Source organism: Pristis pectinata, chromosome 39, assembly GCF_009764475.1.
Source record: "Pristis pectinata isolate sPriPec2 chromosome 39, sPriPec2.1.pri, whole genome shotgun sequence".
NCBI lineage: Eukaryota > Metazoa > Chordata > Chondrichthyes > Rhinopristiformes > Pristidae > Pristis > Pristis pectinata.
The window spans coordinates 2,526,315-2,552,713 of record NC_067442.1 but is presented as its reverse complement, the minus strand read 5'-3'; the positions used below and the strand labels follow the sequence as shown (position 1 = coordinate 2,552,713).

General features: G+C 54.8%; 1 protein-coding gene across 4 annotated transcripts in view; it reads left to right on the top strand.

Annotated features, from left to right (window-relative positions):
- LOC127587228 (B-cell receptor CD22-like) overlaps positions 1-26,124 on the top strand; it is a 33,765-nt gene extending 7,641 nt beyond the window's left edge. For 2 of the 4 annotated variants that reach the window (XM_052045484.1, XM_052045483.1), the window contains 12 exons: positions 1,541-1,894; positions 2,356-2,643; positions 3,011-3,280; positions 3,832-4,182; positions 8,764-9,063; positions 9,416-9,697; positions 11,065-11,346; positions 12,017-12,283; positions 13,042-13,305; positions 22,312-22,426; positions 24,555-24,699; positions 25,402-26,124. In XM_052045484.1, the coding sequence (XP_051901444.1) occupies positions 1,541-1,894; positions 2,356-2,643; positions 3,011-3,280; positions 3,832-4,182; positions 8,764-9,063; positions 9,416-9,697; positions 11,065-11,346; positions 12,017-12,283; positions 13,042-13,305; positions 22,312-22,426; positions 24,555-24,699; positions 25,402-25,419 (2,936 nt within the window). In that variant the 3' untranslated portion in view covers positions 25,420-26,124. The remainder of the gene's footprint in view (positions 1-1,540; positions 1,895-2,355; positions 2,644-3,010; positions 3,281-3,831; positions 4,183-8,763; positions 9,064-9,415; positions 9,698-11,064; positions 11,347-12,016; positions 12,284-13,041; positions 13,306-22,311; positions 22,427-24,554; positions 24,700-25,401) is intronic. The other 2 variants (XM_052045486.1, XM_052045485.1) reach the window with 2 other exon arrangements.
- The last annotated feature ends 275 nt before the right edge of the window (positions 26,125-26,399 follow it).

Below are 26,399 nucleotides of genomic sequence, written 5' to 3'. Positions count from 1 at the left end.
ATGCTGCCTGGTTCGGAGAGGATGCATTATGAGGAGAGACTAAGGGAGCTGGGGCTTTACTCTTTGGAGAGGAGGAGGATGAGGGGAGACATGATAGAGGTGTACAAAATATAAAGAGGAATAGATAGAGTGGACAGCCAGCGCCTCTTTCCCAGGGCACCAATGCTCAATACAAGAGGGCATGGCTTTAAAGTAATGGGTGGGAAGTTCAAGGGAGATATCAGAGGGAGGTTTTTTACCCAGAGAGTGGTTGGGGCATGGAATGCGCTGCCTGGGGCGGTGCTGGAGGCAGGTACATTGGTCAGATTTATGTGGGAGGAAGGGGTTAGATAGTCTTAGGTGAGGTTTAGAGGTCGGCACAACATTGTGGGCCGAAGGGCCTGTATTGTGCTGTACTGTTCTATGATTTGTGGGAGCAGAGGAGGTCCGGAGGAGAGGGTGAGGGGAGGGTGGAGTCGTAACTGTTGCATCTCTCATCGAGCGCGAAGCCCCGGAACTGGACTCGATACCCCAGCTGTGGTTAAACCAATGCTTTATGAACATGGAAGAACAGAGAATATTGAACAGTACAGCACAGGAAGAGGCCCTTCGGCCCACAATATCTGTGCTGACTGTGAGGCCAATCTAACCCATCCCTTCTGCCTGCACATGGTCCACATCCCTCTATTCCCTGCCTGTTCACGTGTCTGTCTAAACCCCTCGATCGTATCTGCCTCCACCCCCACCCCAGGCACCCACCGCTCCATGTGTAAGAACACCTGCCCTGCACATCTCCTTTAAACTTTCCCCCTCTCACCTTAAATGCATGCTCTGTCATATTAGACATTTCCACCCTGGCAAAAAGATTCTGTCTGCTCTATCCCTGCCTCTCATAATCTTATAAACCTCTACCAGGTCTCCCCTCAGCCTCCGCCGCTCCAGAGAAAACAACCCGAGTTTGTCCGACCTCTCCTTATAGCTCATGCCCTCTAATTCAGGCAGCAACCTGGTGAACCTCTCCAAAGCCCCCACACCCTTCCTGTAACAGGGCGATTAGAACTGAATGCAATACTCCAGATGCAGCCCAACCAGAGTTTTATAAAGCTGCAACGTAACTCCCTCACTCTTGAATTCAGTGCCTCGGCTAATCAAGGCAAGCCTTCTGAACCACCATAGAAGTGGCTACTTAATGGCAAGCTTACAGTCTTTCCCTATCGCTGATATTTCCTGTAACCTGGCACCACCTAAAACTACATCTCTCCCTCTGTTTCCCGCATCTGACCTGAAACGTTGACCGGACCTCTGTCCTCATACGCTGTCTGACCTGCTGAGTGTTCCCAACGTCTTCTCATCATATTTCTCCAAGGTTTGTTTTACTTCTGTAGTCTCTGCCAGAGGATTCTGCCCCACTTCCTAACCACCTGCCACCCCATCCCTCAGCCACTCTTGATGGACGATGCACATCTACCCCAGATCTCTGTCTGCAGATACCTGTAGCTCCCCGTGAAGTGTCCTCGAGAGGTTGTCACTGATTGAAGGAGGGTTGTTGTTGCCTTTCCAGGTGTTCACTGCGGGGCGTGGGAGGTGCGGACTCCGAAGACGGTCACGGCCTCGGAAGGCTCCTGCGTACGGATCCCCTGCACCTTCGATCACCCCGCGCGGTCACCGCTCAGCGAAGTGATGTGGTTAAAAGACAATAAGACCCATGGGAGTCTTGTCATCGATTCCAAAGGGTTGTCCAACTCTTCCTTCCTCCACCGGACCCAGCTCCACCCCGGGTGGGAAGTCGAGAAGGACTGCACGCTGACAGTAGATGGTCTGACCCACGGGGACGTGGGTCGGTACTACTTCCGAATAAAGACCAAAGACGGAGAGAAGTATTCCGGGCCAGATGGAGTCCTGGTCAATATATCTGGTAAGTTCAAACCAGACAAGAGCTGAGTCAATCAGAAAACAGGCTTGAGGGGCAGAATGTTCTCTTCCACCTCCTGTGGAATTTACCAAGAGGCTGAACAATCCCCTGGAGTCTGATCACCGTATCCCTGGGTCAGACCACACCAGGAGCACCATGCACAGTTCCGATCTCCGTATCCCTGGGTCAGACCACACCAGGAAACACTGTGCACAGTTCCGATCTCCGTATCCCTGGGTCAGACCACACCAGGAAACACTGTGCACAGTTCCTGTCTCCGTATCCCTGGGTCAGACCCACACCGGGAGCACCGTGCGCAGTTCTGGTCTCCGTATCCCTGGGTCAGACCCACACCGGGAGCACCGTGCACAGTTCCAGTCTCTGTATCCCTGGGTCAGACCCACACTGGGAGTCGTCTGCAATCACACTTTGCACTGATTAATCCTCTCTCTGTTTCTCCTAAGACGTGTCCAACTTGCCAAGAATTTCCTCAGCTGAGGAGATGGTCGAGGGAAAGGAGGTGGAGTTAACTTGCTCTGTGAAGTACGCCTGCCCTGGGCACCTGCGATGGAACGGTTCCGACGGATTAGACCGACTATTGGAAACTGCGGGCACCGTCCAGAACGAAGGGAGAAGCAGCCTTACACTGAGATTTGTCGCTTCCCACCAGGACCAGGGGAGGACACTGCGTTGTGTGCAGACGTCCTCACAGGGAAAGCCTCTGGTCCAAAGCATCACCTTAAACGTGAAGTGTGAGTGTTTGGGCAGCACCAGGGGCCCACCGACTGAGTGTTCCAGCAACACACACGACAACCTCGGCTCAGTGGGACACCCGACCCCTCATCCCAGAGTGAGGAGGTTGTGGGTTCAAACCCCAGACCAGAGGTTGATGCACTGAGGGAGGGGCAGTGAGGAAGGGGCGCTGTGCTGTGGGAGGGGCAGTGAGGATGGAGTGATTCACTGCGGGAGGGGCGGTGAGGAGGGAGCGCCGCAGTGTGGGAGGGGCGGTGAGGAGGGAGCACCGTGGGAGGGTCGGTGAGGTCGGAGCGCTGCGCTGTGTTGCTGTTCTCTCTCGGGGGTAAATCCTTTCTCTAACTGCCGGGGTCTTTGGTTCCACAGATGCCCCCCGGTTTGTTCACCTCACCCTCTCTCCCTTCAAGCCGATCAATCGAGGTGATTCTGTGACATTGAGGTGTGGGGTCGGGGACAGTAACCCTCCAGTAACAAGGTACAGGTGGCATCAGTCAGGGCTTGGAACAACCCAGAGCAGGGAGGTATCGATGGCAACACACCGGGTCAACAATGTTTATGGATACTGGGAGCACTGGTGTGAAGCCACCAATTCAGTCGGAACGGCCACCTCGGAGAAAACGAAGCTGCCGGTTTACGGTGCGTATCGTGGGCTCCTCAAACTTGACCTTGTCAGACTTCGGCAGTCAGCTGCCCTGTGACCTTGTGTGCAGCCCACCGTTCACCCGTCATCCACACTGGGTCTTTGTTCCACACCCCACCCAATCTGTGTGACCCCCTCTGGTCCCCACAACCCTCCCCGACTCTGTGACCCCCCCTCCCTCCACTACACCCCCCCCCGTCTGTGACCCCCTCTGGCCCCTGCACCCCCCCATCTCTGTGACCCCCTCCAGCCCCTACACCCCTCCCCATCTCTGTGCCCCCTCCGGCCCCTACACCCCTCCCCATCTCTGTGACCCTCTCCTGCCCACACACCCCTCACCATCTCTGTGACCACCTCCAGCCCCTACACCCCTCCATGTCTGTAAACCCCTCCGGCCCCCACACCCCTCTCCATTTCTGATGGGATGTATATCCCACTCCAGGATGAAACCCTACTCCTGTCCTCTCATCACCATCTGGTTTTGGGGTTGTGGGTTGTCTGGTTTTGTTGTTTCTGATGCTCCACACTGAGACTTGGTTCCTTTCAGACAGTTACAGCTGGGCAGTGTGGACCCCCCTCTCGCTCCGCGCCCGGGAAGGTTCCTGTGTGATCATCCCCTGCCGGTTCCGCATTCGTGGATCTGGGAGTGGAGACTCGACAGCTACTGGGATCTGGTTGAAAAGTGATCACTATCATGGGGCTCGAGTGTACCACACTTCTGCCAGGAGTGGTGGTGACTATACAGGACGAGTCGAGTTCCTGGGAAACATGGCTGGTGGAAACTGTTCGTTGAAGATCCGGGATTTAAGAGCATCTGACAGTGACAAATATTATTTCCGGATTGAAGCATCGGCTGGTAAATGGTCGGATCCAATCGGCTTCAAACTCCTGGTATCTGGTGAGTTCGTGGATTAAAGTTCTGCATGGTACCAACCCGTTCCCCTCTCTCCCCCTCCCCCTCCCCCTCTCTCCTCACTCCCCCCATCCTTCACTGCCCTCTCTTTCTTTCCCTTCCCTCTCTCGTAGAGTCACAGAGTCATACAGTGCAGAAACAGGCCCTTCAGCCCATCTCGTCCCTGCCGACCCCACCGACACCCATCCCATCTCCCAATGCTCAATCTGTACCCTTCCCTGCACCTCAGCCATTCAAGTGCCTGTCCAGATACTCTTTCAGTGTTGTGGCAGCCTCTGCCTCCCCCACCCCGTCAGGCAGTCCAGTCTCGATCCCACACCCCCTATCTGGGGGATAAATACCCCCTCTAAACCCCTCACTGTAAACCTACTAGTTTTAGACGTCTCCGTCATGGAGAAAAGTTTCCGACAATCTACCCTCTCCATTTCCCTCAGAATTTATCAGGTTCCCCCCTCAGCCCCCTCCGCTGCAGGGAGAACAGACCCGGCCCCTCCCATCTCTCTCCGTAACTGGAATGTTCCATCCCAGGGGACTCCCCTCTGCACCCTCTCCAGTGCAGTCACCTACTTCCCACGGTGTGGGGACCAGCACTGCACACAGTCCTCTCGCTGGGGCCCTGACTGGTGTTGTATAACGTTGTACTGTAACTTCCCAGCTCCTGTATTCCATGTCCCATCTAATGAAGGCAAGTCTCCTGCACACCTTCTTCACCACCTACCTGTGCTGGTACCTTCAGGGGTCCTTCTGTTTGTACACTGAAGTCCCTCTGTTCCTCTGTACTGCCCAGGGCCCAATCATTCACGGCACACATGGTATACTTATCAGACCTCCCAAAATGCATCTTATCCAGATTAAACTCCATCTGCCACTGCTCTGCCCACCTTACCCACTGATCTTGATCAGCCTGTAGCCCCTGTCACTCCCAACAACACCACCAATTTCCATGTGATCTGAAAATTTACCAACAGTACTTCCTTCATTGACGTCCAAATCATTGATATATTTTGGGAACACTGATTTTTTTGGTTCATTATTGTCACGTGTACCGAGGTACAGTGAAAAACTTTGCATGCCGTCCATACACATCATTTCATTGCAAAAGTGCGTTGAGGCAGTACAAGGGAAAACAATAACAGAATGCAGAATAAAGTGTTACAGTTACAGAGAAAGTGCAGTGCAGGCAGACAATAAGGTGCAAGGCCATAACGAGGTAGATTGTGAGGTTAAGAGTCCATCAATGCAATGTGTAATGAATTGATCTGTACGATCGGTATGCAAGACAAGTTTTTCACTGTACCTCGGTACAAGTGACAACAATATTCCAATTCCAATCTTTTCATACCAGGGGACTGTTCGATCGTCTTATAACAGCAGGATAGAAGCTGTCCTTGAGCCTGGTGGTACGTGCTTTCAGGCTTTTGTATCTTCTGCCCGATGGGAGGGGGGAGAAGAGAGAATGTCCGGGGTGGGAGAGGGTCTTTGATTATGCTGGCTGCTTTACCGAGGCAGTGGGAAGTGTTGACGGAGTCCACGGAGGGGAGGCTGGTTTCCATGGTGTGCTGAGCTGTGTCTGCAACTCTCTGCAGTTTCTTGTGGTCCCGGGCAGAGCAGTTGCCGTACCAGGTATTGGGGGGAGTCAAATGTGAAGGGAAAGTACACAATGAATGGCAGGACCCTTAACAGCATTGTTGTACAGGGGGATCTTGGGGTCCAAGTCCATAGCTCCCTGAAAGTGGCCGCACAGGTCGACAGGGTGGTAAAGAAAGCGTACGACACACTTGCCCTTATTAGTCGAGGCACTGATTTCAAGAGTCAGGAAGTTATGTTGCAGCTTTATAAACCTCTGGTTAGGCCGCATCTGAACGACTGCACTCAATTCTGGTCGCCCACTTCCAAGAAGGATGTGGGGACTTTGGAGAGGATGCAGAAGAGGTTCACCAGGACGCTGCCTGGATTAGAGGGCATGAGCTATAAGGAGAGGTTGAACAAACAAGGGTTGTTTTCTCTGGAGCGGCGGAGGCTGAGGGGAGACCTGTTAGAAGTTTATTAGATTATGGGAAACAGCCGATATCTTTTTTCCGGGTTCAAAATGTTTGTAGTGGAGCACATGCATTTAAGGTGAGATGGGGAAAGTTCAAAGGAGACGTGCGGGGCAAGTTTTTTTACGCAGAGAGCGGTGGGTGTCTGGAACGTGCTGCCAGGGGTGAGGGTGGAGGCAGATACGATAGAGGGGTTAAGAGGCTCTTAGACAGGCACATGAATGTGGAGGGAGATGGACACTATGCAGACAGAAGGGATCAGGAGTCATCAGCTTAGTTAGTTCAGCACAACATTGTGGGCTGAAGGGCCTGTTCCTGTGCTGTACAGTTCTATGTACTGTATATACATCCAGTAAGTCCCCTGATTGCTGAAGGCCCAAATCAGAATCAGAACCAGATTTATTATCACTGACGTGTATGTCATGAAATTTGTCGTTCTGCTGCAGCCGTACAGTGCAATGACAGAAAATTACTGTCAATTACAGAATAAATAATAGTTCCGAAAAAAGGAATAATGAGGTAGAGTTCATGGGTTCATGGACCGTTCAGAAATCTGACGGCGGTGGGGAAGAAGTTGTTCCTGAATCGTTGAGTGTGGGTCTTCAGGCTCCTGTACCTCCTCCCCGATGGTAGTGACGAGAAGAGGGCATGTCCCGGGTAGTGAGGGTCCTTCGTAATTGATGCCACCTTCTTGAGGTGCTGCCTCTTGAAGATGTCCTCGATGGTGGGCAGTGTGCTGAACACCTTTCTTGCCACCCTGTCTACCTGTGAAGTGGCTTTCGACAAACTACGCACTTGGACTCCTCGGTCCCTCTGTTCCATTACGTTCCCCAGTGCCCCACCATTCATCGTGCAAGTCCTACGCTGGTTTGAAATCACATCCGACCTGGAAGATTGATTCATATTTAAGATATCAAATATCTCCATTTCAATGATAACATGTTTCAGAATATAGAACATCGAACATAGAACATTACAGCACAGTACAGGCCCTTCAGCCCACAATGTTGTGCCGACATTTTATCCTGCTCTAAGATCTATCTAACCCTTCCCTCCCACATTGCCCCCTATTTTTCTATCATTCATGTGTCTATCTAAGAGTCTCTTAAATGTCCCTAATGTATCTGCCCCCACAACCTCTGCCCACCACTCTCTAAAAAACTTACCCCTGACATCCCCCTTATACCTTCCTCCAGTCACCTTAAAATTATGTCCCCTTGTGTTAGCCATTGTCACCCTGGGAAAAAGTCTCTGACTGTCCACTCGATCTATGCCTCTTGTACACCTCTGTCAAGTCACCTCTCATCCTCCTCCTCTCCAAAGAGAAAAGCCCCAGCTCGCTCAACCTATCCTCATAAGACATGCTCTCCAATCCAGGCAGCATCCTGTTAAATCTCCTCTGCACCCTCTCTGAAGCTTCCACATCCTTCCTAGAATGAGGCGACCAGAACTGAACACAATACCGCCAAGTGTGGTCTGACCAGAGTTCTATAGAGCTGCAACATCACCTCGCGGCTTTTGAATTCAATACCTGACTAGTACTGACCCCTCTCTGAATTTTTCATCCGCAAGGTCCTTCTCCTTAGTGAATACAAGTGAGAAGTATTCATTTCAAACCTCACGTATGTCCACTGGTTCCACGTGCAGATTGACATTTTGGTCCCTAATGGACTCTATTCTTTCCCTGGTTATTCTCTTGCCCTTACTATACTTATAAAATGTTTTGGAGTTTTCATTAATCTTGCCTGTGAATGATATTTCATGCCCCCTTGTAGCTCCCCTAATTCTTATACGTATTCCCTGCGGATCCTAAACTCCTGAAGTTCTCCATGTTTACCATGTGCTTCAATAGTTTTCAATCCTGGCCTCAATATTCCTTGACATTCAGGGTTCCTTGGACTTGCTGTCCAAACCTTTCATCCTCATGGGAATACGTTCGCCCTGACCTCTCATTGTTTCATCTCTGAATGTCTCCCACTTGTCCGATGTTGACTCCTTTGCAGCTCCCACACTGTGGGAGGGGCGGCGAAGAGGTAGCGTCTCACCGCCCCTCCCGCAGCGCGGTGCTCCCTCCTCGCCGCCCCTCCCACAGCGCAGCACTCCCTCCTCACTGCCCATCCCGCAACACTGCACTCCTCACCGCCCCTCCCACAGCGCTCCCTCCTCACCGCCCCTCCCACAGCGCTCCCTCCTCACCGCCCCTCCCACAGCGCGGCGCTCCCTCCTCACCGCCCCTCCCACAGCGCTCCCTCCAAGCCACCCCTCCCACAGCGCTCCCTCCTCACAGCCCCTCCCGCAACACAGCACTCCCTCCTCACTGCCCCTCCCACAGCGCTCCCTCCAAGCTACCCCTCCCACAGCGCTCCCACCTCACCGCCCCTCCCACAGCGCTGCACTCCCTCAGTGTGACCCTGGGGAATACCTTCCTGGTTGTGGGCCCTGACCCCAGGAGCTCTGAGACTGGGGGGTGGGGGAGCTACTTTATCCCTCACAGAGCCACACATTGTTTGCACGGTTTGTTCCACAGGGGATCTGCAGAAACCAGTGATCACAGTGCCTGAGCATGTGGTGGACGGGGAAGGTGCGTCTCTGACCTGCTCTGTGTACAGTTACTGCCCTGAGGACACTCCTGTGTTTGAGTGGCACCTCCCTCATCTCTCCCGTCCTCAGGAGACAGGAACAGTTTTCAAGGATGACCAGTGGATTTATTCCAGCACTGTGGTGTATGTACCAACGTTCGGGACTACCCAGCCGGTAGTGAAATGCACGGCCAATTTTGGACCAGGGACACCTTCAGCGGAAACGGAGGTCTCACTGGACGTGAAGTGTAAGTTGCAGGGAATATACCCCCGGTGTGGGCCACAGACCGGAAGCACCTCGACTGACCACCGCAGTCATCCGAGTGTCGCTTCAAAGTCCACTCCCTCCACCCCCGGAACCCCCTCCGGCCCCTGCACCCGTCCCTGTCTCTGACCCCCTCCGGCCCCGACACCCCTCCCCATGTCTGTGACTCCTCCAGCCACTACACCCCTCCCCATGTCTGTGAGCCCTCCAGCCCCTACATCCCTCCCCATCTCTGTAACCCCACCCTCCCCTACACCCCTCCCCGTCTCTGTGACCCCCTCTGGCAGCTACACCCCTCCCTGGACTCTTGTCTAACTCATTCTGTGCGTTTTCAGATCCACCTCGAAACGTCACCATCTCACTGACGGTAAACTGGGGGACAGACACTCACAGTATGAAGGAACGAGACAGAGTTGTCCTCAGCTGTGACTGTATCACAGCGCACCCAGCAGTCAGGGAGTACACCTGGTTCAGGGATGGAACTGAAGTCCGGGGAGAAAGAAGCAGCAGCCTCCAATTTCCATCCATATTTTACAAAGATTATGGGAAGTACGCCTGTCAGGCTTCCAATGAAGTGGGCAAGAGCAGGTCAGCGGAACTCACGGTGATGGGCAAGTGTAAGTATGTCACAGAAATAACCTTGGTTTGTTTGGGCAAGGAATACAACAACAAGTGGAATTTATGTGGTGCACTTTCCTGGCGTCTCCATATCCCTGGGTTAAACCAAACTGGAGCATCCTGAACAGTTCCAGTCTCTGTATCCCTGGGTCAGACCACACCGGGAGCACCGTGCACAGTTCTGGTCTCCGTATCCCTGGGTCAGACCCACACCGGGGGCACCGTGAACAGTTTCAGTCTCCGTATCCCTGGGTTAGACCACACCAGGAGCACTGTGCACAGTTCACTGGGATCGCTGAACAAGCTGAGCTGCTTCTGTGGAGAAGGGTGTCCCATGAGTAGACCCCTGGAGAAGTGGGGACTCAGCGAGATAACGATAGAAAATTCAACCAGGAATTCTGGAGAATCTCCTTCCCCAGGGTGAAATGAACCTCACTGCGATGGGGAGGGTTGTAGAGGGAAGCTGGAATACACAGAGGGAGAGGAGGAGGGAGGCAGTGACGAAGAGGGGGTGGGTTACTGTGGAGCAAATGACCCAGCATGAGTAGAGGGGCCGAATGGCTATTACTGGTGTAACGTACCAGCAACAATAGAAACACACCGAGTCATGTATAAGTGTTAGAACCTATTTTATTAATACCTACTTGTGATAAGAAAAGCAAAAATGTCAGATATTAAACATTTACCCCAAATCTTTTAAACTCGAAGTGTGTGTGTGGCAAATTCCCAAACTCCAAGTCTAGGAATAATTCTCAAAGTTCAGTTCAGCAAGTCATCAGGTGAAACGTGAGCAAAGGCTTTTGCAAAACCACTGTTGACTGAAGAGAGAATGTAGAGAGAATTTACAAAATCCACATGTTCCACGATGGAACCCATAGGACACCTCAACCTCCGATGATCTCCACTGCTTTGTTCACAGTAATACCTGTTTCCCAACACAGATTAACGACAAAGTGGACTCCATTTGTTTGCTCCAAAGATCCACATGTGGATTGTGGTGACAAACGCAACTATTGTTCTTCATCTATCGATACAGAGACCAGCAGTCAGTCAGTCTCTCTCTCACACTCTCTCTCTGAGCAAAACAGCCAGCACATTGTTATAGTCTTGCTGTCTTGATAACGCCACACACGCAACACACACACACACACACACACACACACACACACACACACACACACACACACACACACACACACACACACACACACACACACACACTACTCCTCTACTGTCCAGGTGCCTTAAAGGGACATTCACCAAATAGCAACCTGTCTCATAACACTGGGCAACAAAACTTGATGTAAAACACTGCAGAGAGAACAAACAGTGAACAGTTAACGTTCGGTGTTGAATCCTGTTGCAGATCAACCGCAGGATGTTCACGTTGAGTACCGTGTCAACGGTGTACGGAGCGAGACGACAGACGTTAAGGAAAATGATCGGCTGAATCTGACCTGTGTCAGCACCAGGAGTGATCCCCCGGTCTCCGGCTACTCCTGGCACCGGGGTGGATGGCAGATGAGCCAAGAGCAGGTGTTGCAGATTGAGAGAATTACCCAACAACATCACGGCAACAGTTACCACTGTCTGGCTCAGAATGCCATCGGGACTGGGCGATCGGAGACATTCACGATCAACGTGCAGTGTGAGTAATCCCCACCGTCCCCTCCTGGACCCGCAGTCGTCAGTCAAGGTTCCACCAACCTGTTCCCTGTGCGCGCGGAAGGTCAGGGGATCCGGTCTCCTGAGGACGGAACTGTCAGGGCAGGGCATAGGGAGCGCCGCGGGAGGGGCGGTGAGGAGGGAGCGCCGCGGGAGGGTCGGTGAGGAGGGAGCGCCGCGCTGTGGGAGGGGTGGTGAGGAGGGAGCGCCGTGCCACAGGAGGGTCGGTGAGGGGGTGCACTGGGGGAGGGTCAGTGAGGATGGAGTGTTGCACTGTGGGAGGGGCTAATCCTAACCCTGGGAGTGTGTGACGGGACGGTGCGGAGGGAGCTTCACCCTGTGTCTGACCCCGGGAGTGTGTGACGGGACGGTGCAGGGGGAGCTTCACCCTGTGTCTGACCCCGGGAGTGTGTGACGGGACGGTGCAGGGGGAGCTTCACCCTGTGTCTGACCCCGGGAGTGTGTGATGGGACGGTGCAGGGGGAACTTCACTCTGTGTCTGACCCCGGGAGTGTGTGACACAGGTTTCTTCGCCTGTTAGACTTCCGCCCCCACCCAGCTGATATTCAATCCCAATGTTCCCCAGTCTCCCCCACCCCCCTGTTACCATGGGATACAGGATTCTGATTCAACAAGGACATTTCTTTCTGCAGACGCTCCGACTGACGTGCGAATCACTTTTTTTGGGGCTGCTGTTGTTGGTAAATATATTACACTGTCGTGTACATCTGTTGCCAACCCAGCAGCAACCCATTACAGCTGGAAGAAGGTGTGTGACTCTCAGCCAACAGATCTGCGGACTAATTCTCAGGATTACCTACTGCAGGTTACACGGGCGGTCGCCTCCTGTGACTATTACTGCAAAGCGAAGAACTCTGTCGGTGAACTGGAGTCTCCACCCCAACGCATCGATGTGCAGTGTAAGTACGGACGTTGTTCTGACCCGTCACCGCACAGACGCACAATCCCATTATGGGGTTTACCGTTGTATAACTCCCCCAGTTTCCCCTGCCCCCCTGTAACCCATTCCCCCCACAGTTCTGTCAATTACCCCCAGATTCTACCCCTCACCCACACACCAGGGCGCGATTCACAGCGGCCAATTCTCTCACACACACAGACACACACAGAGATACACACACAGATATACATACACACACAGATATACACACAGATATACACACAGACACACACACACACACACAGTGCCGGAGGTCGGAATCGAACCCGGCTCTCCCGAGCTGTGAGAACGCAGCACTCACTGTGCGAGGCTGTAGATCAGGTTTAATGTAAATATTGGGGAGTTGGTTCTGGTGAAGAGGGACCTTGGAACGTTAAAGGCAGGAGATAAGACGGGGGAAATGGTTGCTGATAGTCACAGAGTGTGTCAGGAAGCGACAACCCTGAGAGAGCCCCTCTGGTTAGTCAGTGCAGGGGGATGCGGTACAACAACAACCCGAAGGCTCTTCACACGAATGCAAGGGGTGAATGAGCCGCACTCAACAAGCTCAACCCCAACCAGGACACAGCAGCCCCCTGGAGCGGCGCCCCACCCACCACCGTTCACCCACCCCACCGCCAACACACAGTCGATATTCAACCCCAACGCTCCCCAGTCTCCCCCCGTTACCATGGGATCCGGGAGTCTGATTTAACTGAAGGACGTTTCATTCTGCAGACGCCCCCACCGACGTGCGAATCACTTCTCCCCAGGCTGCTGTTGTTGGTGAACACATTACACTGTTGTGTGAATCTGATGCCAACCCAGCACCGGCCTACAGCTGGAGGAACGTGTGTGGCTCTCGGTCAACAAATCTGTGGCGTTATTCTCAGGATTACCAGCTGTGGGTTTCCCAGGCGAACACCTCCTGTGTCTATTACTGCAAAGCGAAGAACTCTGTCGGTGAACAGGAGTCTCCACCCCAACGCATCGGTGTGCAGTGTAAGTACGGACAGTGTCTCTCTCGCCATCTCCCCGACACACAGTCTGATTCACCCCTCAGCCAGACACACTCAGGGATTCACCCATCGCCCACACTGACTGTACACGCAGGGGATTCCAACAGAGTCACAGAGAAGTGGTGAGGAGGGAGTGCTGGGCTGTGGGAGGGGTGGTGAGGAGGGAGCTTCATTCTGTGTCTGACCCCAGGAGTGTGTGATGGGACGGTGTGGAGGGAGCTTCACCCTGTGTCTGACCCCGGGAGTGTGTGACGGGACAGTGCGGAGGGAGCTTTACCCTGTGTCTGACCCCGGGAGTGTGTGACGGGACGGTGCGGAGAGAGTTTCACTCTGTGTCTGACCCCGGGAGTGCGTGATGGGACGGTGCGGAGGGAGCTTCACCCTGCGTCTGACCCCGGGAGTGTGTGATGGGACGGTGCGGAGGGAGCTTCACCCTGCGTCTGACCCCGGGAGTGTGTGATGGGACAGTGTTGGGGGAGCTTCATCCTGTGTCTGACCCTTTCTTTTTCCCTTCTTTTTAATTTTTTTAAAATTCCTTTATTACAAAACACAATCTGCAATTCTGCAAAACTACAAACAGAGACAATAACAGTGACTAAACACAGTCACTAACACAACTAAACTAAATTAAAATGTCCCCATCTCTACCGAGGATGGCATTTGTCCCCCGTGGTGCCCAATGGTCCCGGAACGCCTCCATGGTACCCGTGGACACTGCATATTCTCTCTCCACAGCTACCCGGGCACGGACATAACCTCGGAACATCTCCAGGCAGTCCACCTGGCCAGCACCTTCTGCTACCCGCTTCCAGGACCCATAGATAGCCACCTTAGCTAGCCCCAGGAGCAAGTTTACCAGGATACCCTCAGCCCTCCTTGCCCCCCTCCTTACTGGATGACCACCGATGAACAGGTGGGGGCTAAAGTGCAGCCAGAAGGCGAGGAGCAGCCCCCGCAGATATGCAAAAAGGGGCTGCAACCTCGCAGCTTCCATGTACATACAGTGCACGGTCTCCTCCAGCCCACAGAAGTGACAGTCGGCTGGGCGATCCGTGCACAAACTAAGAAACTTATTACAGGACACCACCCTGTGCAGCAGCCTCCACCCCGGGTCCCCGATGTACATGGGAAGTACACTCCCGTAAAGGGACTTCCACTGGGGACCCCCCTCGCTCCCAGGTGGAAACACCGACCGCCATCGCGTGTCGGGACGGTGGACAAGGGCTAGGAAGTGGAGAGTGCAGAGCAGCAGCCCATACAGGTACCTCCTACCTGCATCCCGGAAGGGCGCAATGGGTGCCGATGAAAGGCGGCTCATGTTGTGTGGGGCCGGCTCCCGGATAAGATTTCAGGGCCTGGGCCTGACAAGCAGCTCCGACTAAGAAGCCAGAGTCGCTCCACACAACCGAGCCGCACCGACACCCAATGAGGTAGGGCAGGAGTGATCTGAGCTCTCAGCCGGGGCACTGCCCTCCGCCAGCAGAGGGGGCTCCCGGCCAGAGGCAACCATGTTCCAGGCTCTCAGCAGGTCCTGACAGAAGTTGGGAAGCCTCCGCAGAGCAGCCCGGCTGACGCCCGCCGGCGGTAGCCGCGTCACCTCATGAAGGCAACAGCCCCGCCGGAGAAAGTACATCGCCAGCACGTGCCACCAGGGAGGGTGCTCAGCGTACAGGAACCTCTGCAGGGTCCTGAGGCGGAGAGCCGCCAGCCATGCACGTACACACCCCAGCGACTGTCCGCCCTCCTCCAACGGGAGACTCAGGACCGCTGCAGAGACCCAGTGTTTCCTATTGCCTCAGAAGAAGTTCACTAACTTCCCCTGCATTCTTGTGGCAAAGGCTGCGGGCGGGGTCAAGGTGACCATCCGGTACCACAACATGGAGGCCACCAGATGGTTTATGACCACCACCCTGCCCCGATAGGAAAGCACCCTGAGGAGGCCTGACCAGTGCCCCAGCCAGGTCACGACTCTCGTCTCCAGGTTCTGCCAGTTTGCCAGCCAGGTCTCCCCAGAGGGACTCAGGTAGACTCCCAGGTAGAGGAGATGCGTGGTAGTCCACGCAAATGGAGACATCTCCTCTGGCAGGGAGTCCAACTGTCACTGATCCACTAAGACTCCGGAACATTTCGCCCAGTTGATCCTGGCAGAGGACACTGCCGAGAAAACCTCCTGGCACTTGCGCATCCTCCGCAGGTCGATGGGGTCTGTCATCGTCAGGAGTACGTCGTCAGCGTAGGCTGAGAGCACGACCTCCATGTCTGGCTCACACAGAACCAGACCCGTCAACTTCCTCCGAAGGAGACACAGGAATGGTTTGACACAGATGGCGTACAACTGGCCGGACATGGGGCATCCCTGATGTACTCCGCTCTGAAAGGAAATGGGTGTCGTTAATGAACCATTGGCCTTGACCAGGCACTCTGCGGCAGAGTACAAAAGCCGGACCCGGGCCACAAAGTGCGGTCCGAGCCCAAACGCCCGCGGAATGCCCTCCAGGAAACCGTGATCCACCCGGTCAAACGCCTTCTCCTGGTCAAGGGAGAGAAACACTGCCGGGGATCCAGTCTCCTGGATCAGGTCCCAGACCAGGTGGACGTTGTCCTGAATGGACTGGCCTGGGACCGTGTAGGACTGATCCGGATGTATGATCTGTTGCAGCACAGAGCCGAGACAGTTGGCCGTTGCCAGCGAAGACCTTGTAGTCCGTGTACAAGAGAGAGACCGGCCACCAGTTCTTCAACAGGCGAAGGTCTCCCTCCTTGAGCAACAGGACCACGACAGCTCTCCTCCACGAAAGGGGCATCTCCCCGGTGGCCAAGCTCTCCCCCAGGACAAGGATGTAATCATCCCCCAGGACATCCCAGAATGTCTGAAGGAACTCGACGGTCAAGCCGTCGAGGCCTGGGGACTTCCCCATCCGGAGCTGCTGAAGAGCCGCAGACAGCTCGGCCCGAGTCAAGGGCAAGCCGAGCCACTCCCCCACCTCCGGCCCGACCATTGGCAACCCCTCCCAGACCACCCCGCACGCGTCCGCACTGGACGGGTCTGGTGACAACAAGTCCCTGTAAAAGGAACAGATCTCCTCGGTGATCCCGGCAAGATCAGTGACGGAGGAGCCGTCAGCAGCCAGCAAATCTACCAGCTGCTTGAGGACTCCCCGCTGCTTCTCCAACGAGAAGAAAAAGGGTGAACCACGGTCCAAATCGTGCAGCATTTGGATCCGTGCTCTCACGTACGCGCCTCGAGACCGCTCAAGCTGCAGTGCCCTCAGCGCATCCTTCTTCTTCTGGTAGTCCTGCCACAGGCTCTGGTCCCCAGCGGTCAGACCGAGACGGGACTCCAAGTCGAGCAGCTCTCTCTCAAGTCGCCCGATCTCAGATCCCCGCCCCTTGGTCGACCCCCCAGTGTACTCCTGACATAGAAACCGGATCTGGGCTTTGCCCACATCCCACCACAGCCTCAGGGAGCAGAAGTCCTCCCGTTTCTCCCTCCAGGCAGTCCAGAAAGCTCTGAACGAATCCCGGGATCGGCCGTCCTCCAGCAGCCGGTTGTTAAAGTGCCAGTACGCAGACCCCACCCGCATGCACGGCAGAGACAACTCTGCCCACACGAGGTGGTGGTCCGAGCACGGCACTGGCCGCATGGAGGCCGCCGAGACACGGGAGACGTACGCCCGAGAAATGTACGCTCTATGTGGGAACCTCCCCCTCTAGTCCTCCTCGAGAAGGCGCCAGGGTCAGGGTGAAGGTTCCGCCAGGTGTCCACGAAGTCAAAGGAACCCATGAGCTCCTTCAAGGTCTTCGCCGACGCCGGGTCACGCTGGAGGCCAGAGCGGTCCTCCTCCTCGAGGGTGCAGTTGAAATCCCCCCCCCCCCCCCCCGAGGATGATGCAGTCCCCGGGGTCGATGGAGCCGAGCAAGGTGGACACCTGACAGAACAGGCCCGTCTGCAGCACCCCGCGCCCTGAGGGCATACATGTTGACAAAGTGCAGCGGGACACCGTCCGGGCGCACGGCGAGGTGGAGCAGGCGGCCGGGAACAACGTCCTGAACTGTCACGATTTCTGGTTGGAAACCAGGAGCCAACAGAATCGCCACCCCACTGGAGGTGGTGTTGAGGTGACTCATGTAGACCCCTCCCTGTCACCCCAGGAGCCGGGTGGATTCATCTCCTGGGGTGGTGTGGGTTTCCTGCAGGAGACTCTCTGCATATCTCACTTCCTTGAGGACAGAGAGAGTATGGAACCTACGGAGAGAACCCCTGCTGCCGTTCACAGTAAGGCTGGCTATGGTGTATCTCATGTCAGGAGCACACTAGGCCCTGGCACCCTTCCCCTTCCTGGTGAGAGCAGAGCCGCTCTTCACCCTGCGGGCACGGGGAGTGCCAGAGCCACCTGGTGACCCCCTACCCTCCGAAGGAGTGTGACCACCTCTAGCCCTGGAGTCTCTCTTTAGGTCATCCAGGAAGGTATTAAGCTGGCGCCTATTGTTCCCGGTCGCCCGCTTCCCCTTCCCCTTCTGCCGAAGGGCGACACGCAGTGACCTAACCGGCCTCGGTAGGCTGTCCCAGCGTAGGGAGGCTAATTTAGGCCCGTGCTTCACACCTTCAGAGGTCTGAATAAACTCTTGGATCTCCTTTACAAGGATCAATGGGGACCTATCGTGAGGGGTGAGGATATCCATGAGGTCACTTTCAAACAAATCCCCTTCCAACCCCTCACTGCAGGCAGAGTCCTCGGTGTCCTCCCCGTGTGAACCAGCAAACGCCAGCTCACCTGTCCCACACCGTGCAGCGGGAACCTCAGCCCCACCCGCCGACTCCACCTCTGCCTCAGTCCCATCACTGGTAACAGCTGCAGAGGGGCTGTCCCCCAAAACCTCTGGGGAACCATGGCACAGTAATGCCGGCACAATGGGAACATCCCTCGCCCCAGGAGCCGGGCTCGAGGAGGACCCCGATGACTCGAATGCTAGGGGTCCGCCCGGAGCCAGATCCTGAGAGAGGGAGGGGCTGGTCTCCGACTCACTGCTCTCTCCATTAATTCCACCCCCTAAGGAGATGCTATCCTGGGTGGGGGGTTCCAGGGCTGTCTCAGCCGCCATGCTCAGGGCAACGCCACCATCGGCAGTGGAGACGTCCACCCGCACTATGTCACCGGGGCTGTTCCCTTCCCCACCCACCACAGGGGGACCACCAGGGCACGAAGCCGCATCTGGGGAATCAGGTTGGGGCCTAACCTCTACGTTGGGTCCTGCCCCCTCTGATGACCCCTGCTCATCTGCACCCTCCACCTCACTGGGAGAAAGACTCCTCCTCCTCTTTAGGCTGGAGGAACACATGGACATTGGGACCACCGGTTCTCCGGCAGCCCTGATTTCCACCAACCCAACCACCTGCGCACTCCCCACAGACCAAGTGGGATCCTCGTTATGAGGCGCAGGGGTAGGCGCGAGCTCTGCGTCCCCAGGAGTTTGCTTCTAGAGGTGCTTGCTCTTCCTCCGCACCTTCCTGGTCCACATCGGCTCCTCCCCGTCCCGCCCCACGCCCGCGCTGCCCGCAGTCTCAGGCTCTCCCACCTGATCCGCAGGGGGAGGGGGAGGGGGAACAGTTGTACCGGAGGTGGAAACCTTGGGCCGGGAATTGGGACAGTCCCTCCGAAAGTGCCCCACCTCCCCGCAAGCTTGGCACCGGGGCCGCTCAGAGCTCCAGTGCACCTGGTAGCTGGCCCCTTCGTACCGTACAGTGAACCGACCCTCAACGTCCTCCTCCCGGGCCAACTGCATAAACAGCTGGCGCCGGAAAGAGATCACGGTGCGGAGGGTGTGGCGCTTAAATTTGTGCCGTACGGCAGTGATGTCAGACCGTATCTGTCCCAAGAGGGCAAGATGGGGAAGGAGGGCCTCAATGGGAGTGAAGGGCCTGACATATCCAGGGACAATCTGCTGTGTGGGAGCGGTCACCAGCTCCAGCTGCAGGAGTGAGTCCCCTACTGAGGGCCCGATGCACCAGGTCGTTGGTCCATAGACAGAACACCTCCTTCCCGAACTCCTTCTCAGAGGCCAGCAGGCCACCCGCACCAACCAAGTCCTCCATGGCCTCCGAAACCGCTTCCAAGGTTATTCCAGGGGGCAACATGCATTGCACCCCTCGCTTGAGTTCCATCGCCCGAAACAAGGTGTCGTCCGAGGAGGCTGCGGCTCTTGCGTGGCCCCTCGGAGGTCGGCGGCTCGCCGGTGTCCGGTCTGGCGTGGTGGTAACCCAGTCCGAAATAGAAACAAGCCACGAGAAGGATAGCTGCCAAGTCAAGGTAGCAGTACCCGCCGATAATGTCACTGGAAGTAAGTGGTGTCTTTAGACGGAACAGTTCGGAACTTCTCGCCGCTCCCCCAGGTCTTATTGCGTCAGCAGATCCTGTCGGTCTGGCCGCCTCGCCTCGATGTTGTGGGGCTTCACAAAGCTGGAGAATATCACCGGCAGCCCCAGAGTAGCCTTTCCGAAACAGATAGTGAGGTGGAAGGAGTGTTTTGTTGTTGTGGGAGTTGGAAACACCCCACACTCGACGGCTCTTCCTTGGCAAGATGCCAGCCACTTCCAACATCTGAAAGGCTCTGCCCGGTCCCGAGAAATTCGAAGGCCGGAAAAGGCTGAGACGTCCGAGGAATACTCCTACTCCCACACCGACAGGGGGGCACGACGCGGCAGGAGGGAGGGGGTTCCCCTAATGACAGTGGGAAAACAAAACAATGCTTCCCTCCCCGCCGTAGGAGTAAAACGGCTTCTGGCAAAATGCCAGTCGCTGCAGTGAGAAGGACTGTGTAGGTAGCAGTCACCAACAAACACAGCCTAAACAGTGATAAACTTCAGCAGCAGTTCTCAGTGAAACAACCACTCACAGAGGTGTTTAGAAGTCCTTCTGCACCTCCTCTGATGTTGTTGGACAATTTTATCTGCAGGTTTTCGTTTGGTTTCTCCCAGCTCGATCAGAAAAGCTCCACTCTTGGTAGTGTAACGGTTAGCGTAATGCTATTACAGCACCAGCGACCCGAGTTCAATTCTGGCCGCTGTCTGTAAGGAGTTTGGACATTCTCCCCGTGTCTGCGTGGGTTTCCTCTGGTTTCTCTGGTTTCCTCCGACATTCCAAAGACATACGGGTTAGGAAGTTGTGGGCATGCTATGTTGGCGCCGGAAGCGTGACGACACTTGCGGGCTGCCCCCAGAACACACTACGCAAAAAGGTGCATCTCACTGTGTGTGTCGATGTACATGTGACTAATAAAGATATCTTATCTTATCCATCTCCACTGCAGCCCCCTCCTGCCTGCACCCTCACCCAGCTTTGGGGGGTCAGTGGACTTCCCAGGACTGGCCAACGAGCAGCCTCAGGCTCGGACTCAAAGAGTCCAGGGGGCACGGCCTCAAGGTGCTTGAGTCACACAGGGAGACACAGCACAGAAACAGGTCCTTCCGTCCACTGAGTTCATGTCAACCATTGACACGTTAACCCTGTGGTGTTAATCCCACTGTGATGTTATGCCCAAGACATTCTCGACAACGCTCTCCAGATTCTAATAGAATCATAGAACAGTACAGCACAATACAGGCCCTTCGGCCCACAATGTTGTGCCAACCTCTAAACCTCGCCTTAGACTATCTAACCCCTTCCTCCCACATATCCCTCTATTTTAAATTCCTCCATATGCTTATCTAGCAATCTCTTGACCAATGTACCTGCCTCCAGCACCGCCCCAGGCAGCGCATTCCATGCCCCAACCACTCTCTGGGTAAAAAACCTCCCTCTGATATCTCCCTTGAACTTCCCACCCATTACTTTAAAGCCATGCCCTCTTACATTGAGCATTGGTGCCCTGGGAAAGAGGCGCTGGCTGTCCACTCTATCTATTCCTCTTAATATTTTGTACACCTCTATCATGTCTCCTCTCATCCTCCTCCTCTCCAAAGAGTAAAGCCCCAGCTCCCTTAGTCTCTCCTCATAATGCATACTCTGTAAACCAGGCAGCATCCTGGTAAATCTCCTCTGCACCCTTTCCAACGCCTCCACATCCTTCCTATAATGAGGCGACCAGAACTGGGCACAGTACTCCAAGTGCGGTCTAACCAGAGTTTTGTAGAGCTGCATCGTTACACGGAGGGACAGTTTATCCCGGGCAACCCATACGTTTTTGGGATGTGAAAGGTAATTGGAATGTCAAGAGGAAACTAACAGGCGAGAACAGACAAACCCTGCACAGACAGCACCCAAGGTCAGGAGTGAACCTTGGTCTCTGGTGCTTGTGAGGCAGCGGCTTGACTAACTGTGCCACATCCTTCCTTCCTTCCACCTGGATGGTCTCCCCTCCCATTTCATCCATCTGCCACAGGGACGAGGGGAGGGGCAGCAACCACCCTGGGCAGAACCAGGAGTTGGGACGGATCTACCCAACACGCTGCATCGGAAGTCCAGAAGACACAGGAAACATCCCCCTGGGACCGGACACTTGAAATCCCGCCTGGTGCCCTCCCCTCCCCAAACCAGCCAAGGGAAAAGGTGCCGACGAAAGTCGGCTGATGTTGCAAGGACTCAGGGGGATCAGGGTGACCTCGCCCATCCCCCTGACCCATACGCTCTGGTTCCCTCCCCCCGACCCTCCACTCAAAGCACAATGTGAAACACCCTGCATCCATCTTCTCTCCCTCCTCTCTGTCCCTCCCGCGGTGCTCCCTCCTCACCGCCCCTCCCGCGGCACTATCACTCTGAGGACTGCCCCTCTAAATTTTCTTGCAACCATTCTCTTCGTGTGTGGGATGAATCAGACTCCATCTCTGACAGCTGAGGAGAATCAGAGGCCTTGCAGTGTACCTGCCGCGTCAGCCATCAGTGACCAACGCCCCAATCACCACTGCTGCTCCGCGGTGAAATCGTCTCTCTCTGCTGCTCCTCGGTTTGGCCAACAGACACCAATGATTCTTTGCTTTGCTTTTGTACCTCAGCTGAGGGACAGTCATCCAAGATGTCAATCGTTTCACTCGTTTTGAGAGGGGGTCTGTTCCTTGTCGCTTCAGTGGCTGTGATTTGGTTCATTAGGAACCAATGGAGAACCAGCAAGTGAGTATTCAAAAACCTCCCAATTACCTCAGAAACTGCACTGGAGTCTGTCTCTGTAACATCTTCCATTCCCGACGTCCCTCGCTACCTGCTTAACCCCCTCCAAACCCTACTCCTCTCCCCGTGTAGCCCCTCCAGCCCCTACACCCCTCCCTGTTTCTGTGACCCCCCTCCGGCCCCTACACCCGTCCCTGTCTCTGTAACTCCCTCTGGCTGCTACACCCCTCCATATCTCTGTACCCTCCTCCAGCTCGTAGGCTTCCCTCTCAATAACACCCTCCAGCCCGAATAACCCTCCCCAACTCTGTCCGGACCCCACACCCCTCTGTAAACCCCTCTGGCACCTACACTCTCCCCATCACTGTAAGCCGCTTCAGCATCCACACCTCTGTCTCTGTAACACTCTCCAGCCCCTGAAACTTTTCCTGTCTCTGTAACTCTCCCCAGCCCCAGACACGCTCTCTACCTCTGCAAGCCGCTGCATCCTGCACCATTCCTGAACCTGTAGCATCAACCGCACCATCCGCTTTTCAGGACCTCTCATCGCTCCAACACTCCTGGCCATGTCTTCAGCTGTCCGGAGCTGGAATTCCCTCCCAGAACCTCTAGCCTCTCCGTCCTGCAACCTTCCCTCCACATTGCAGAGCTTTGGACATCTTCCTTATTTTTGAAGACTCTCCCTGCACTTCCTAAGTAAGATTTCTAATATCAGACATCAGACCCTCACCAACACCATCAAGATCAAGAGGTCCTCCTTTTTCAGAAAACAGGATTCCTTCCCCCCACCCAGTTATTGATGGAGCCCTAATCTGCATCTCCTCTATTTCCCAAACGTTTGCCCTTATCCCCACCACACACCACCACCCCCCCCCACCCCCCCACCCACCAGGCAGAACCGACACAGAGTTCCCCGGTCCTCACCTACCACCTACCAGCCCACCAGTCTACGCATCCTATCTCTCATTCTTTGCAACTTCTGCCATCTACGTGGATAAACTTGGGCTCTTTTCTCTCGAGCGGCGGAGGCCGAGGGGTGATCTGTTGGAAGTGTATAAAATTCTGAGGGGCATAGACAGGGCAGACAAGCAATACCTTTTTCCCATTATTGAGCGATCCAATACCAGAGGCCATGCATTTAAGGTGAGAGGGGGTAGTTTCAGAAGAGATGCAAGGGGTAAGTTTTTTTTACTCAGACAGTGGTGGATGCCTGGAATGCTTTGCCTGATAGGGTAGTGGAGGCAAACTCATTGGGGGCTTTTAAAGAGGGGCTTGAATGAGAGGAAAATGGAGGGATGGGGCATTCTGTAGGTAAGGAGGGATTAGCTATGTCGGCACAACACTGTGGGCCGAAGGGCCTGTTCTGTGCTGTACTATTCTATGTTCTATGTGCAACGGGATCCCACCACCAGCCACGTCTTCCGCTCCCCTTCCCCTCTCCGCTTGTCCACAGGGACCACTCTCTCTGCCTCTCCCCGGTCCGCTCATCCCTCCCCAGGCACTGTCCCCCGTAACCGCAGGCGGGGGGACACCCGTCCTACACCTCCTCCCTCGCCACCATCCAGGGCCCCACACAGCCCTTTCCGATGAGGCACTTTCACGTGCAAATCCCCAGCATTACTTATCCCACCTCAGCATAAGTGACAATATACCAATACCAATACCAAAGCAATGAGAGGTAAAGCAAGAGTCCATGGAGGGGACGCTGGGTTCCGTGACGTGCTGGGCTGTGTCCACAAATCTCTGCAGTTTCTTGCGGTCCCGGGCAGAGCAGTTGCCGTACCAAACCGTGATGGGGAAAATATGCAGGGTTTTGCAGTAGGGCAGTGGAGCTGGTACAGTCCAAATGGGCCAAGTGGCCTCTTGCAGGGTTCAAGAATCTGATATTCGTCGTCTCTCCTCACTCCACCTCCAAAAGTCCCCACAACGACTCCCATCCCTCCACACAGCCTCCCAATCTGCCTCTGACCTCCCGAAAACCCTCACTGACTGTGGTCACCGCTCAGCTCATCCCCGTGTGAGATTTCACACAACGTGCCGGGCGCAATTGGCGAAATGTCACCCAACCTGGGGACCTGCAGTCACCCCCACTCACTCCGACCCCGGCCTCACTTATTGCTCCCTGTCCAAGTAATCTTGTCCTCAGATCTGTTTCCAGTCCAGCAGAAAATGCAGGAAGGTCTGAGCCCGAGAGTCTGTATGAAATGGTGCAGGTAAACAGCGGGCAAAGGGGAGACGAGTTGGAAGAAACCGACGCAGACTCCAAAATAATCCAGGTAAGAAACGTTACAGAACATGCTGACTGCTGCCCCTCCAGATGACCAGCTCCCCATCAGCCCTGCCTCTCTAACACTACTGATAGTGCTGTGTTCCCTTAGGAATGCCCATCCGACAATCGATACTCATCCAGCACTTAGTCCATAGCCTTCTCTGCCTTGGTGATTCAAGCGCTCGTCCAGATATCATGCGAGGATCTACCTCCACCACCCCATCAGGTCGTGCGTTCCAGAATCCAATCGCCCTGGAGGTGAAAGTGTTCTTCCTTAGATCTTCTATCAACCACTTGCCTCTTAACCTAAACCTAGGCCCTCGAGACACCGCTGTTATGAGGAATAGCTTCCCTTTTTCACTTTGAAGAAAAGGTTATTCCTTCTCTATGTCCCTCGTCACTTTGTATATCGGGTCCCCTCTTCTCCAAGGAAAACGATCTCGGCTTATCCAGTCTCTCCTCTAAACCCAGCAACATCCCTTGTCCGTGTTCAGTGGTGTGCTCGCGAGAGGGGTTTGAGTCCACTTTCGTCCTGCAGTCTGTCGACATTTATCGAATCCAGAAATCAGGCAAGAATACAAGGGAAATTTGACCTGCATAGATCAGAATCATTTTCTTCCCGCAGGGATTTGTGTACTTCCGCGTGAACTCAGGCTCTTATTTTATCGTTCAAGACTCTCTGTAACCGTAGCAACACTTTGCATTCCAGATCTGTTGCCAGGATTGATGGTTCACAGAGCTTCAAGTTCCCAGAGCTTCAAGTTCCTAGCAGTGAACATCACCAATAGCCTGTCCTGGTCCAACCACGTAGATGCCACGGTCAAGAAAGCTCACCAGCGCCTCTACTTCCTCAGGAGGCTAAAGAAATTTGGTATGTCCCATTGACCCTCACCAACATTTATCGATGCACCACAGAAAACATCCTACCTGGATGTACCACGGCTTGGTACGGCAACTGGTCTGCCCGGGACTGCAAGAAACTGCAGAGAGTTGTGGACACAGCCCAGTACATCATGGAAACCAGCCTCCCCTCCATGGACTCTTGTCTATACCTCTCGCTGCCTTGGTGAAGCAGCCGGCATAATCAAAGACCCCACCCACCCGGGTCATTCTCTCTTCTCTCCTCTTCCATCGGGTAGAAGACACAGGAGCCTGAGGGCACGTCCCACCAGGCTCAAGGACAGCTTCTATCCCACGGTGGTAAGCCTATTGAACAGTTCCCTTATACGATGAGATGGACTCTTGACCTCCTAATATACCTTGTTATGACCTGGTACCTTATTGTCTACCTGCTATGCACTTCCCTATAGCTGCCACACTTTACTCTGTATTCTGTTATTGTTTTTACCCTGTACTACCTCAATACACCGTTTTGATCTGTACAATCGGTACGCAAGACAAGTTTTTCACTGTATCTCTGCACAGGTGACAATAATAAACCAATACCATTATGCCTGGTTACCCTTAAATGACTTTGCACTGTTCAGAAAACCCCATCTCTCTCCCCTGGGTCCAAGGGATTGACCTCGCACCTGCCTCCACTAAACTGCATCTGCCTCAGGTTTGTCCACTGGAGCCTCCAATGGTCCGAGCTCGATGCAGCCCCGGTCAGTGCGGCTGGAATCAGGGATCCGGGAAGTGAAGAGCGGCTCCAGCCGGCAGCTGTCCCGTGAGAGGGCAGTGCGCATGCGGCGGTTCAGGAACTGC